At 40.9% G+C, this 15,616-nt stretch overlaps 1 protein-coding gene across 4 annotated transcripts in view; it reads right to left on the reverse strand.

Moving 5' to 3' along the window:
- The window catches only part of tpk1 (thiamin pyrophosphokinase 1), a 382,816-nt gene that overhangs the window by 258,433 nt on the left and 108,767 nt on the right, over nucleotides 1-15,616 (reverse strand). For all 4 annotated transcript variants that reach the window (XM_041184542.1, XM_041184540.1, XM_041184541.1 and 1 more), the window contains one exon: nucleotides 11,772-11,841. In XM_041184542.1, the coding sequence (XP_041040476.1) occupies nucleotides 11,772-11,841 (70 nt within the window). The remainder of the gene's footprint in view (nucleotides 1-11,771; nucleotides 11,842-15,616) is intronic.

Below are 15,616 nucleotides of genomic sequence, written 5' to 3' on the forward strand. Positions count from 1 at the left end.
GTTTGGAGATCTTGGAGATTTGTAGGACTTAAGGCGGTTATAGATAGGGTTACAGAGATAACTATACCTCTTTGGAGTCTTTTTCGACCCTTGTACTTCCTGTCTTGTCAGACTGCTTGTCTCAAGAGCAATTTGGGATGGACAATAAAAGTTGGCCTTGTCAACAACGCCCACATCACATGAATGAATAAAAAAAATCTATTGGATTATTGGATAAACTGCAATTATTTCCAGTAAATCGAGAAGGCAAATACCATCTTTTTAAACCCCCACCACAAACAATACCCACGTCACTGATTCCATCCCTTTCATGATCACTGACTCAGTTTGAACCAGACTGTTTGTAAACATGGCACCCAATATGACCTTGAAATAAGCTTTTCTACTCCTCGCCATCATAGAGATCATCTACTCCCATCCTCCACATCACCTGACTTTGTTTTCTTTCTTTATGTGGAGGAAAATGGCTGTTGAGAATATGAATGGTGAATTTAGAGGAAAGGGGGCCTGATTTATTGAAATCACTGCAGACAATTGTTTGGTACTGAGGCATCAGATAGACTGAAAGAAGAGTATTTTGGAAAGGAACCTGAGGTAGTGCCTGGAAGTTAAATTACTCTTCAACAAGAAGACACTAAGAATATATTTTCCTCCATATAAACTCACCTATTCATAGTCGTGGCCATTCCCTCCATACTACTATTTCTGTAGCCAATCTATAAGGCCAGGTCCAGCCACTTCCTCTTATTCTCATTATCCACATCTCCCGCATTGTTTGAATCTCATTTTCTTCAGCATCTGACCGTGAAATGAACCCTAATGTGCCCTGCCCTCAACTTGTTTACAGCATCACTTGTAAACTCCCAACCATCTACAAAAATTGAACATTGGTATAGGTAGCGCTTTTAACACAGAGAAATATGAGCACTAAGCTCAGGAAGGAAAGGTTAGTAGATGTGAGCAAAAACTTAAAGAAGATGGTTTTATGGAGGATCTTAAAAGGAGAGGGAAGGAAAGGCTTTATGGAACTGTGCAGCTGGAAACACTACCACAAATGATTGAGGAAAGGACAGAAGATATTCAAGAGAAAGGAGTCAGATGAATGGAGGATTTGAGGGGGAATTGTTGGGACTGGAGAAAGGTAGGGAAAGGAAAAGCTCTAGAGCAATTTAAACATTTTGCAATTAGCTTAGTAACAAACAGTGCACTACAATGATCAGTAAATCACAGGCAATTGGAAGTATACTGCACCTGAATGCTCCATGTCATATTGCATCTAATAACATAACTGTAGACTGAATATATAAAAACATATTTACATTTTTTTTCCCAGTAGTGACGCACCTGCTATTGCACTGGTGTATCAGCCTGGATTTTTGTGCTCTAGTCTCTGGAGTGGGACTTGAGATGAGAGTTCTACCTAACTAAGCCACGGTCGACACTCAAGTTAGAGATTGTCCTTGGTGTTAGACAAGGGCTGGCCTGAAGCAGTCGTGAACTCTTTTATTCCCAGCAGTTTCTTCAACTTCTGCGAAAATGCTACTCCTGTGAATCATTAGAGAATTCATGCCCTTAACACTTTCAATTCTTACCAACAGTACAATCTGTACAGGTGCTACATGGCTGTTGTTCACGGCGGTCATTCGGTGGTTGCTAATTGAATATGTGTGTCAGACACTATTGTCTCAACAATGGCTGATAATTTATTAAAGTCAATTGCTTAAATTTTGCAGCTGTTAAAGAATGATTTGGCAGGCATTCATTTGTCTATACTTTGAAATACTGATTAGAGGAACTAAAAGTAGTCAGACCTAGTTCTCATTTGTTGCATAAATAATAAATTTTTCAATAAAATCTCAGACAGCCTTTTCCATATAAAATACTTCAGGGAAGTGGGAATGTCCTCTGAGTTTGCTTCAAGCTTTTTTTTTCAGTAGTCACATTCCTTCATTGAATCATAGGATGATCACAGCACAGAAGGAATCTATTCAACCTGTCATGTCTGTGCCAGCTCCCTGTAAGAGCTACTCACCTCTTACCATTCCCCTGCCTTTTCCCTGTAGCCATGCACATTTTTTTCTCTAATTATTATCTAATTCTTTTTTGAAGACTTTGACTGAATCTGCCTCCACCACACTCTGCATTGCATTCCTGAGCTTAAGCACTCACTGCATAAAAAAGCTTTTCCTCAAGTCACCATTGCTTCTTTTGTCAACCACCTTAAATCGGTGTCCTCTAGTTATCAATCCTTCCACCAACAGGAAGAGTTTCCCCCCAACCAACACCTCTAGCAAATCTCCTCTTAATCTTCTCTTCTCCAAGCAGAACAGTCCCAGTTTCTCCAATCTAACCATATAACTGAAGTTCCTGATTCTTGAAACGACTCTCATGAATCTTCTCTGCAACCTCTCTAATGTTTTCACATCCATCCCAAATGTGGTGCCCAGAACTGGACACAATACTCCAGTTTAGGACAAACTAGTATTTTATACAGATTTATCATATCTTCCGTACTTTTGTACTCTAATCTCCTATTTATAAAGCTCAGGATCCTGTATGCTATATTAACCACTTTCTCAACTGGCCTGCCACTTCCAATAATTTGTGCACATATATACTCCCAAATCTCTCTGCCTCTGCACCCCATTAGAGTTTTATCCTTTATTTTATAATGCTTCTCCTTGTTCCTCCTACCAAAATGAATCACTTCATGTTTATCTGCACAAAATTGCATCTGCCACTTGTCCGTCATTCCACTAGCCTGTCCATGTCCCCTTGAGGTTTATCACTATCCTCCTCACAGTTCACAATATTTCCAAGTTCTTGGTCATTCACGAACTTTGAAATTGTGCCATGTACAAGCCCAGGTCATTAATATACATCAAAAAAGGCAGACGTCCATTCACCAATACACTCTGTTTACTGTCCCACAGCCAATTTCACACCCATGCTACCACTGTCCCTTTTATTCCATTGGCTTTGACTTTGCTGACAAGCCTATATGTGACAATTTATTAAATGCCCTTTCGAAGTCCATGCACACCACCTCAACCACATTACCCCATAGGATGCAGAGCATCCCTCAGGGAGGTGGTGGCGCAGTGGTATTGTCACTGGACTAGTAACCAAGGGATGCAGGTTAATGCACTGGGGACATGGGTTTGAATCCCACTCTGGCAGATGGTGGAATTTGAATTCAATAAATATCCGGAATTAGAAGTCTAAGTCTAAAAACCCACCTAGTTCAGTAATGCCCTTTAGGGAAGGAAGCTGTCCTTATCTGGTTTTGCCTACATGTGACTCCAGACCCACAGCAATGTGATTGATTCTTAAGTCACTCTGAAATGGCCTAGCACTCAGTTGTGTCAAACTGTTATGAACTCCAAAAGGAGCGAAAATGGATGGACCATCTTGCATCGACCTAGGCACTGGAAACGTCAATGACAAACTTACCTGTTTACCCTGAAAAGTCCTCCTTACTAACATCTGGGGGCCTTGTGCCAAAATCGGGAGAGCTGGGCCTCTTCTTCAGTAAAGATAAGTGCAAAGTATTCTTTTAGCACCTCAGCTTTTATGCATAATTCTGCTGTTAGGTCCTGAATCGACCCACTCCTTCCTTCCATCATAAAGTCAGAAGTGGGGATGTTTGCTGATAATTGCACAATGTTCAGCACCATTCGTGACTCCTCAGATACTGAAGCAGTTCCCACTCAAATGCAGCAAGGACTAGACAATATCCAAGCTGAAAAGTGACAAGTAACATTCACGCCACACAAGTGCCAGGCAATGACAGTCTCCAACTAGAGAGAATCCAACCATCGCCCCTTGACATTCAATGGCATTATCATCATTAACATTATCAACATCCTTGTGGGGTTACCATTGACCAGAAGCTGAACTGGGTTAGCCATATAAATATTAGGGCTACAAGAGCAGGTCAGAGGCTAGGGATCCTGTGGCGAATAATCCACCTTCTGATTCCCTGAAACCTGTCTACCATTTACAAGGCACAAGTCAGGAGTGTGATGGAATGTTCTCTACTTGCCTGGATGAGTGCAGCTCCGATAACTCTCTTGAAGCTTGACACCATCCAGGGCAAAGCTGCCTATTTGATTGGCATACCATCCACAAACATTCAATCCCTCCACCACCGATGCACAGTGGCAGCAGTGTGTACCATCTACAAAATGCAATGCAGGGACTCACCAAGGCTCCTTAGACAACACCTACCAAACCTAGGACCACTACCATCTAGAAGGACAAGGGCAGCAGACACGTGGGAACACCACCACCTACAAGTTCCCCTCCAAGCCACTGGACTTGGAAATATATCGCCATTCCTTCAGTGTCATTGGGGCAAAATCCTGGAACTCCTCTCTATAGCACTATGGTGTATCTATACCACATGGACTGCAGCAGTTCAAGACGGCAGCTCACCACCCCCTGCTCAAGGGAAATTAGGGGTGGACAATAAATGCTGGCCTAGCCAGCAATGCCCACATCCCACGGATGAATACAAGAAAGCAAGGTACCAATGTAGTCCTATTCCTGACATCGTTTGATCCTCAATAAAGTACTGAAATGATGAAACTTACATGCACTTCAGTGCTTGTAATATATAAATAGTGGACTGTATGTAATTTTAATATAGTTTTAATTCAACATTACCTTTCCCTTAATATGCTGTCCACCACTTCCCTGTTACCTGTTGAATTTGTTTGTCTGTTTCTGTTACATGATTGTTACATGTTTGCACATTTTTAACCTCATTATTTAATTTAGATATGAATTTTTCAATCCAAGTCACACTGCAATTCAGTCTTCAGCTGCAATCTTACCTCCTAAATAAAATGCCATTATCATTATTATTACCTTCAGCAACCCTCTCGGTTACCTTTTCAAAAAACTCAAGCATGCTAATTAGACACAAATAAAAAACAAAAATTGCTGGAAAAGCTCAGCAGGTCTGGCAGCATCTGTGGAGAGAGAAACAGGCTTAACGGGCTCTGAAGAGTCATACAAACTCAAAACTTTAACTCTTTCTCTCTTCACAGATGTTGCCAGGCCCGCTGAGCTTTTCCAGCATTTTCTGTTTTTATTCCAGATTTCCAGCATCTGTAGTATTTTTCTTTTATTTAATTGAACACAATTTGGCCTTAACAAATCCCTGCTGGCTTTCTTTAATTAACCAACATTTGTCCAAGCGACTGTCAATTTGATCCTGAATTATCATTTCACCGAGGTTAAACTGGACTGCAGTTGCTGCATTTATCCTTATACCCCATTTTTGAACAAAGGTGTAACATTTTCAATGCTCCGGTCCTCTGGAAACACCCCTATATTTAAAGGAGAATTGGAAGATTATGGTCAGTGCCTCTGCAATTTCCACCCTTACTTCCCTTAATGTCCTTGGGATACATCTCATCCTGTCCTGGTGGCTCATCTATTTTAAGTACATATCGAATAACTCCTCTTTATCAACTTTAAAACTATCCGGTGGTCTTCACTGCTTCGTCTTCACTATGATCTGGGCCAGCGTCCTCTTCTTCGGAAAGGATAGGTGCAAAGTATTCTTTAGCACCTCAGCTTCCATGCATAATTTCGCTGTTAGGCCCTCAATCAACCTCACTCCTCCTTTTATCACCTTTTCACCCTGTATTTGTTTGCCCTACTTTTCCCCATCATGGGAATGCATCTTGACTGTGTCCAAACTATTTCCCCTTAAAAGGTAATCCATTGCTCTGTTAGTTTTTTCCTGCCAATTTTTGATTCTAATTTATCTGGACCAGATCTGTTCCCATCCCATTGAACTTTGCTCTGCCCCAATTAATTATTCTTACTCCATATTGCTCCTTGTTCTTTTCCATCCAAACCTTCTGATACAATGATCACAATCCCCTACATGTTCTGATACTTAAACCATCTCATGTCTCAGTACCAGATCCAGCAATGCCTCTTTGCTCATTGGGCTGGAAATATGCTTGCGTAGAAAATTCTCCTGAACACACTTTAGAAACTCTTGCCTCTCTCTGCCCTTTACCACCCAAGTCCACATTCTGATAATTAAAGTCATCCATTATATCTATTCTATAAGTCTTGCACCTCTCTGAGTTTTCCTTGCAAATTTCTTCCTCTATATCTATATATATTGATGGCTACGTAATGACAACACCATTGCTCATTAGCTCTAATCAAATAGCTTTTGTCCTTGACACCTTGAGGACATCCTCTCTCTCCAGCACTGTAATGTTCTCAATTGTTGATGTTAATCATTACTGCTACCCATCTTCCTTTCTTTGGTTCCCTATCTTTCCTGATACCCTTTGGCTGAATTTTGTCGTAATAGCAAAGGTCATGGCAGTGTCACCAGAAGTGAGCACACTTTCCATTTGGTCATTCAGCAGCCAGACACACCCAATCTCATGGTGGGTAGCCAATGAAAGAACATGAGGCAGAGATAGGGGCTGTCCGAGCCTGGGCGTAAGGTGGGAACTCAAGAGGCAAGGTCAGTTTCAGCTGATGCCGTGGCAGTGCTGGTGCCATTTTTAAGGGCTTGTCAGCTGTGGATTCATTGCTGAACAAGGGGCTCCTCCTTGCTGCTGCCACCTTGATCCATCCTGCTCCTGCTCCTTTGACTGAAGGTTTGAACCATTCAAGGAGCTCACTTGAAGGCTAGAGCAATAATGGAAAATGACCAACCCAGGAGGCTCCAAGCTGCAAGAGCAAGGCAGGAGATCCTTCTCCCCAGGAACAGAAGACAGGAGGAACTGACCAAGCTAGCCTGGATGGACATTGCAGAGAAGGTCAGCAGCTGTGGGATCAACCCTGAACCTGTACCCAGAGCCACAAGCATGTCAGTGACCTGATTCAGTAGCCAAAGTGAGTTCCTTTGGAGCTTGCATGTGACAAAACGAGAGGACATGCTTGGTGGAGAGGGAGTGACAACCTAGTCGATGGCAAAGGGTCAAACAGCAGCTTATCCAAGATCGCATCTTGTGGAAAGGCACCCATCTATCTTTGCTGACCACTACAAAGTTCCTTGTGGTCTACAAGGCCATATCTGGGGGGCATTTGTAGACCCTCACCAGTATAGATGTTGTGTTTGTCTCCATGGGAAACTAAGTCTTCCTTTTTGCACTTTCAGGAGAAGACAGTGCACAACAACAAAGAAAGTGCAAAGACCAGCGAAGGGTGTCATACTTCCACATCCTGGCCCGCATTGCGGTGGCGACCGTGGAGGTCGCAGGGTACTAGGGAGGCCATGCAATTCCTGATGGTGAGACAGCAATGTGAACCTCAGAGGGTGAGAGTACAAGTGCAAGTACACAAGAATGCACCTGAAACACAGAAGGCATAGTACCCTTATGACCACTGCTGGCCACTTGGAGCTCCATAGTAAGAATAGTTGGGTGATGGGTGTCCTTAACCCTTAAACATTTATGTTCTCACATGCAGCTCAGGGTCAAGCCAAGGTATGCAGAGTTTAATTTAATGAAAAATTCAGACTTCTTTATTGTTCCTATCCCCTATTATTGAACACTGATTTAATTATATGAAAAATCAAATTGGCTTTAGTTTTCTGTTCTTATACTAATTAAGTAATTACGTCTTAACTTCATTATTGATTTACATTAACTTAAAAGCTTACAAGTATACACACCACATATGACTCCATCTCCTCTGATGTCGCATCATGATTTATTTTTGCTCTCCCGTTCGGTTCAGACTCACAGCAGAAGGAGAGCCTGCTCCGATCCTGACCTGCTTTCTGTTTCTCCTCTCCAATTCCAGCCCGCTTTATGCTGCTCTTCTTCGCTCTGGATCCACTTTATTCTGTCCTGCACCCCTCCCGGCCTGCTTTACATTGCTTCGCTCCACTCTGGCCTGTTTTACCCTGCTTCGTGCCACTCTGGCCTACTTTACCCTTCTTTGCTCCACTCCAGATCTGCTTTACCCTGCTTCGCTCCAGTCCAGTCTGCTTTACCCTGCTTCGTTTCACTCCTGGCCTCTTTTTAGGCTGCTTCACGGCACTCCTGGCCTACTTTACTCCACTCCCGACCTGCTTTACCTTGTTTCGCTCCCCTCCCAACCTGCTTTACCCTGCTTCGCTCCACTCTCCACCTCTTTTATGCTGCTTCAGTCCACTCCCAGCCTGCTTCACTCTGCTCCTGACCTACTTTCTGCTGCTTTGCTCCACCCCAGGCCCACTTTGTCTGCTTCGCTTCACCCCACCCTCCCCCGGCCAGCTTTACCCTGCTTCGGTCGACCCCCGACCTGCTTTACACTGCTTCAATCAATTCCTGGCCTGCTTTATGCTGCTTTTCCTTGCCCTTGGCCTGCTTTATCTGTGTTGGTTGATGTTTCTGGAATATGCAGCAGTTAAAATATAACTCTTTAAGTCTGTAATGCAATTAAAGTGTAGATAAAGTGACAACTTCCAAGACGGCAGAAAAATTAGAACTTATTAGAGAATTCTGCCTATCAGCAGTCAAAAATTTCCTCTGTTTGAGCACTGGCAGAGAACGTTACCAACAGAACTTTTACTGGAAACATCAATATCCCTCTGAAGATATAGCTACGGAAATATGGATAGAATTCCAAATGCATTCCTGACCATGTGAGCCAAACTTTTTAACTCATATTTCCTTCTACACCTATTTGATTTACACCCTCTATACCTCAAGTCAGATCCTTACCAAAAATTGGAAGAATAATCACTTGGTCTGAATACTGCTTCGAAGATTCATGTAAGGGTTGAGATTTTTTGGGCATTCCACATATCTCCAGTAAGATTTTCCCATCAAATCTCCTCCATCCATCACTTGGTTTTAGACTTCCAGTTCAACACAGGCTTCACTAACGTCTTAAGCATAGCCACCTTGGCTTAGAATTCTCCTAGCTCTAATGTTCTTTAATTCTGGGGTTTTGCAGTTAAAACTGTCTCTTCTTAGCTTGGCTATCCCAGATGTCTGACTCACTATTAGAGGAATCCTTCCCTTACCAAGACTTTTAAACTCTTTTAGTCAGCACTCAGAATTTCAAGTGAATTCTGCTGGAAAGAGATGTTGCCTGCTCTGTAGCCAGTTTGTTCTAAACAAAAGAAAAACTGCTTGAAAACAGGTACACACAAACACACACAGTCTACTCCCCCTATAATTAACCTCCTGTTGACCCTTTATCAAATGTTTATCTCCCAGGTAACTTGGTCACATGACCAATTACTGGAAGCGATGTGCTTTACCAGAAATCATCTCATAGATAAATATAGTTCTTAAAAGGAACCCCAACCTAAAATATGTTTTCCCCAAAAGCACATGGGCCATCACAAATGTTTTGTCCCTCAGTTGGACTTAATGCAAACCTATTTGATTAGTCCTAATAGCAGATAAATGCAGGGCTTGTTTCAGGAATATGCCAGAAATGTGCTTAGACTATTACCAAGCTATTTTTCAACCTAGCTCCTGCACCAATCGCAAAATCATATGAATTTTCAGTGATTAGACTCTAAACTTTGTTCTGGTAGTAACTACACATGAAAAAGGCAACAACAACTTATATTTACATAGTGTCTTTAATGTAGTAAAGTGTCCCAAGGTAGTTCACAGGAGTGTTATAAATAAAATTTGACACCAAGTCACATAAGAAGACATGAGTACAGGTAGCTAAATGTTTTGTTAAACAGAAAGGCTTTAAGGAAGGGCTTAAAGGTGTTTAGAGAGGCGAGAAGTTTAGGGAGGGAATTCCAAAACTTTAGGCCAAGGCAACTGAAGGCATAAGCCACCAAGGAAATCAGGAATGCTCAAGAGGTTAGAATGGAAGGAGCACAGGTATCTTGGAGGGTTGTTGAGCTGAAGGAAATACAATGATAGGGAGGGGCAAGGCCTTATAGGGATTTGAACACAAGGATGAGGATTTGAAAATTGAAGTGTTGCTTGACCAGGAGCCAATGTAGGTCAATGAGCACATGGGTTATAGGTGAACATGATTTGATTTGAACTAAGACACAGTCAGTAGAATTTTGGATGATATAAAATTTAGGAAGGGTAGAATGTGGAAGACCAGCCAGGACTGCATTGGAATAGTCAAATCTAGAGGTAACAAAGGCATAGATTAGGGTTTTGGTAGCTGATGAGTTGAGATACAGCAGCAACATTGCAGAGGTAGAAATAGATTGTCTTAGTGGTGATCCAAATATGTGATCAGAAGCTCATCTTGGGCCAGATATGACTCCCATATTATGAACCGTCTGGTTCATCCTCAATCAGTTGTCAGCAAGAGGATGGAGTCCATGGCTAGGGAACAGAGTTTGCGACAGAGACCAAAGGCAATGCCTTTAGTCTTCCCAATAGTTAACTGGAGGTCATTCCTGCTCATCCAGTACTGGCTGTCAGGCAAGCAATTTTACAATTTAGCAACAGTGGAGGAGTTGAGAGAGGTGAGTGCCACGATAAATATTACAAACTTTCTGCATGTTATAAAGTGAGGTGCCAAATAGTTAAAAAAAAGATTACGGTAGTTGCCAGCAAGTGACTCTTTACAAATTGTCAAATTAAATATTAATGTCAAATTTCAAATTGGGGTGTTTTAAGTTCTTAAAAAAGATAAAGGGAACATAAATCTACAAGTTGCTGATGATCTCTGTTAACAAGAATATTTGTATGAATGCATGTGGATTAAGCACTTACTGATAGCAACATTGGTCTTTTATGCAGGGCACTATATTTCCCAAAATCAAAGGAAATACAGCAACACAGATTGGAGAAAACATTATTTGTTAGAATAACTCTGCCAGTTAGAATCAGTAGGTTTCTAGTACTTCCAGAGATTAGCCTGTAAGTTTTAGGAAATACTCATTGTACTATAGAGTTCACTGGAACCTTAATTTCTATTCTTCGCAAGAATTTTAGTTATTCAAAGCAATAGGGAATACAAAATATATTTTAAAATCATATCATTCCTTTATCATTTTTCATTCAACGTAATTATCGGAGTAGATGAAAAATAAAAAGGATGGGTTATAAATCTGAAATAAAAATAGAAAATGCTGGAAATAAATTGATCAATCAGTGCCTGTCATATCAAAACATGACTTAATAACCTATCTTCATTTTACAGATGCTAACTGACTCTCTGTGCACTTCCAGCATTTTCAGATGGAACTGGCAAAACCGCCTATTTTACCTCAATTTAAATTCTGAAAATTAAAATTTCCCCTAACTAGGAATTAAAAGGCAAACATAGCTTTTTGTTCGATATTATTTTATGCTCTTTATTTGGTGCTCAGTTCGCAACATAGCCGTCACACCTGACAGACACACGTGCCTTCCCCACACCACCCCTATCCTACCCCTAACTGTTGGCGTATACTTAACACATTCACAGCTAAAGTGAAAATTATTTTATAGTGAAGGAAAAAAAATTGAACTGATAATCAAGAAACAGAATTGTAGGTGCAACTTGTAAATTTCTTCAAGCTTGAGTGCTTAAATATTTTTCAAGCTCTGGAAATATGAACATTCATCACCCGTGACAACAGTGAATGTCATCAGTGAATAGTGATACTGGCTTATGAAGCAAGTTATTGGAGTAAAAGGCCCCTGGCCCGTCTTCAATTTTTTAACTGATAAGTGCTTCCTTTACATATAATGATCAGAACAGAATTACTTTTACACAGGAATGTTTCTTTCTTTTAGAAAGATTGGACAACCTGTCATTACACACTTCTACAGCAGATTGTTAAAAACAAATAACAGGGCAGTTAATAGATTTACCTTTCCCACCTTCCTTCGGTGTGCTCGTATAGTCGGTTTGCTCCACCATCAGCACATGCGCGAACAACAGCTTCAAAAACAGACAAAAAGAAAAAGCAAAGATGAACATGAGCAACTTTACTTTCAACTTTTGGAAACAGAAGCTGTTATACACAATGCTAGCAAATATAAGGTGGTCAGCAATTTTTAGTCAGAAATAATAAACATAATAAATCAACAGTGCTTTGGGTGGTTCAAAAAAGATGGACTACACTGGACATGGTTCAGCTCTCGTCCACTTGGTGACAAAATATACCAAAAAACAAAAAGCAAGGAAATCATACAATAGTATCTTCTGCTGAATAATACCATAATTATATTACCACAACTTAGGCATCCAAATCAGCACAGATATATAGAAAGAACACAGAAGTTGTACGTCATTCAGGTAAATGAGATATATAACTTGACCAATTAGTGCGTACTCTTACTCTTCACAGTACAGGAAGAGACTACAGTACCAGAGATATGGGGGGAACTAATATCAAATCAAGGGTAGGAATTTAGGAACGTAGAACTTAAGAGCAGGAGTTGGCCATTCAGCCCTTTGAGCCTGCTCCACCATTCAATAAGAGCATGGCTGATCTGGTTGTAGTCTCAACTCCATTTTGCCATCTGCCTTCCCCAATAATCCTTGCCTCCCTTGTCTATCAAAAATTTGTCTAACTTCGTGTTGAATAAATTCAATGGCCCAGCCTCCATTCCTTTTGGGGGAACAGAATTCCCCATATAATGACATTTTGAGAGAAAAAATATCTCATCATCTCTTTGTTAACAGTACACCTCTTATTCTTAAACTGTGTTCCCTGGTTCTAGTCCCTCCCACAAGTGGAAACATCCTCCCAGTATCTACCATAAATCCCCCCAGGATCTTACATGTTTCAATAAGATCAACTCTCATCCTTCCAAACTCCTGTTTAACCTTTCTTGATAAAATAAGCCTCTCATTAGCCAAATTATTACCCAGAATAAAATCTATCCCTTCCACAGGTAAACTAGGAATAATTCCCACAATAACAAGGCCGTTCACTAAGTCACTTCATAAACTGACTTTACACAAGGGAGCAGGTTCATAAATCCCATCAAAATCCACTATTAATACTTTTCTTTCATCATACCATCTGGAACACAAATTGCATCATCAGCCACCATCAATGACTGATCTGCCACGGTACCTCTCAAAATATTAATCTGTTTACTTTTTTTTTGGAGGAGTAAGGGAACACTTCTCCCTTTGAGGCAAAACATCTAGAACCTCCAACAGCCTGACTCCCTTTAGCAGTGTTTAAGAAAGAATCACCTCGACTATGTTGAGCCAGATCCCTCTTTTTAGTGGGTTCCAAGGGAGCACATTTCACCTGTGCTATTACTATGGTTTTAATATTAATTTCCATTTGGTACAGCCTCTTCTACAGGCTACTTAAGTGTTCATTTAACTGCCACTGGTTTACTGTTCAGCTTCCAACAATGGGCTTTGAGATGCTCTGTCTTATAGCAATAAAAGCATTTTTCTTTACGTTACTTTTATCCTCTACACTATCACTTTTTTTTGACTGGAACATCTTCACCCTTCTCCATAAAGCTAGACTATTTTCTGTTCCTCCAGCTTCCCTATGGGTTTACAATTGGAGATCTACTGCCCCCTTGCTGCCAAGTGATATATCATACGTATCTTCCAGAACTGCTCCTTCTCATAACTTAGAAACCTTACAGTCTTCCAGGTGTGAGCGAATAGCTATTGGGACGCTATTTCGAAACTCTTCCAGTATCGTTAGCTCCCTCACATTCTCAAAATGTTGTTCTAACTTCAGGAATTGAAACCATCAGTCCCACATTTCTTTCTCTCTAGCAAATTCTGTGTCTCATTCAGTCTTTCCTTTTAAGTACAAAATTTCAATTGATATGCTTCAGGGACAAGCTTCTAAGCATTAAGTACTGCAGTTTTAACTATCTCTCAATCTGAAAATTGTTCTTCTGAAAGCTTCGAATACACATCCATAGCCTTACCAACCAAAACGCTTTGCTAAATGAGAGCCCGTGTGTCCTCTAGCCACTTTAGTTGGTTAGCCATCTTTCAAAGGAGATAAAATCTCTCTCTATCCTATCTTCAATGAATTTAGGCAACAGCCGAAGACTCTTTGATGTATCAAAGCTCTGAATGGGACATGATTCCTCATCCAAACCACTAGACTTTCTTTCACTCTGTGACCTAAGCTTTTATCGCCGGTTCATGGTGTCTGATTTCTTTGTCTCTTTGAAACTCAAGCTTTCATATTTCCATTTCTTTTGCCCTTTCTTTTATCTCTTTTTCCAATTCAAGCTTCCGCATTTCAATTTCTTCTTTTCTACATCAAGCTGCTTTATTTATTTTTCCTTCTCAAGTTCAAGCTGCTTTATCTGCAACTGAATTCTAGCCAACTCAATAGGATTGCAATCTGGACGAACTTTCCCTTCTTCCTATCCCAGATGCTGTGCTGTTATCTTCATTATTTCTGCATTTTTAGCCCCTGCTTTTAACTATTGCTTTACCTTTTCTGCTAATTCGATTAACCTTGATTTGGTTAATCACTGCAAATCACTCAGGATTAAATCTTCCCTCTCTAGCAAAGTCTTAGCAATTGACAAAGCCATTCCTGCTTTTCAATTAGTATAGTAAAATTCACCATAGAAATCTTATCAACCTTAACCCTCAGCAAGTATCAGCACTCATGTTTCTCTGTGGATTTGAGATCCCAATGAGCCCCCAGTTTATGTTACGATCCTTAGCCAGTCCCCGGGTTGTAGGGGAGATCCAGTTAAGGATCAACAACGTTTTGCTTGAAGTAGACAGAGTTTGAGAATTAAGATGCTTACTAAGTGAATAACACCACAAGATTCCACAGGTTTTGAACAAACAATAAATAAACTTTACAATACAAGTTGTTACGGACAGGAAAGGGGTTAATTTAAACAGCACTAATTTCTCCTCTCACCACCTGCCCATAAACAGAAAGGTGTTTTGATTTGTTTCCTTCTTTATAAGCAGTGGCGTATTTCTCCAACCCCTTGATTTTTGTGCGATCCAAGTTTCTATTGATAACCCCGCAGCAAATCCGAAATCGGATGAACTCAGAGGGTTTGTTTATTTGGACACACTCAAAACGCGAGTAGGGGAGTTTGCAACTTCACATCCACACTCAGGCAGTAAAGAAAGAGATAAGGAAATGAAGGCTTTCCAGTACAGAAACCACAGAGAACATAAATATTGATTCACATGAGCTCGAGAGTCCAGAATCATAGTCCAATGAGGTATTCCTTTACAGAGGTCGGTGGGCTGAAAACCAATGTTATAGAATTCACTTTTCTGGTGTTTACTTTGCATATTAAATAGGCACGCAGAGATGAATCAGTTCTTTAGGTGATGGCACTGAACTCCCAACAGAAGCAGGGTAGATGGAGCCAGTTGTCCAACTTGGCCAGAGCTCCTTCCATGTGGCTTACTAGTCAGATGTTAAAGCAGCAGACTGAGCTATACAGTTTAGCAAGGCAATATTACTTGTTCCACAAACCAGAGGCCTAGGTCACATGACCCACACTTCTCCACCAAGACTTCAACAAAGGATATTCACCATCTGGAATTCAGCTGGGTCTCAAAGACTGCTAAATGTCCCAGCCATCATGAGTTGAAAGGAATGCTTGAGGGGGCTATTTGTCTTAGGAGATCCTCTGTCTTAGGAGACCCTTCTGTCTCCTGGGTTATCAGGTGCATATGGCCTTTGTAAAGTTCTCTTTAAAGTTGGGCTGTGCAGGCCCCAGGTGATCCTTAG

The sequence above is a fragment of the Carcharodon carcharias genome, chromosome 3 (assembly GCF_017639515.1).
Source record: "Carcharodon carcharias isolate sCarCar2 chromosome 3, sCarCar2.pri, whole genome shotgun sequence".
NCBI lineage: Eukaryota > Metazoa > Chordata > Chondrichthyes > Lamniformes > Lamnidae > Carcharodon > Carcharodon carcharias.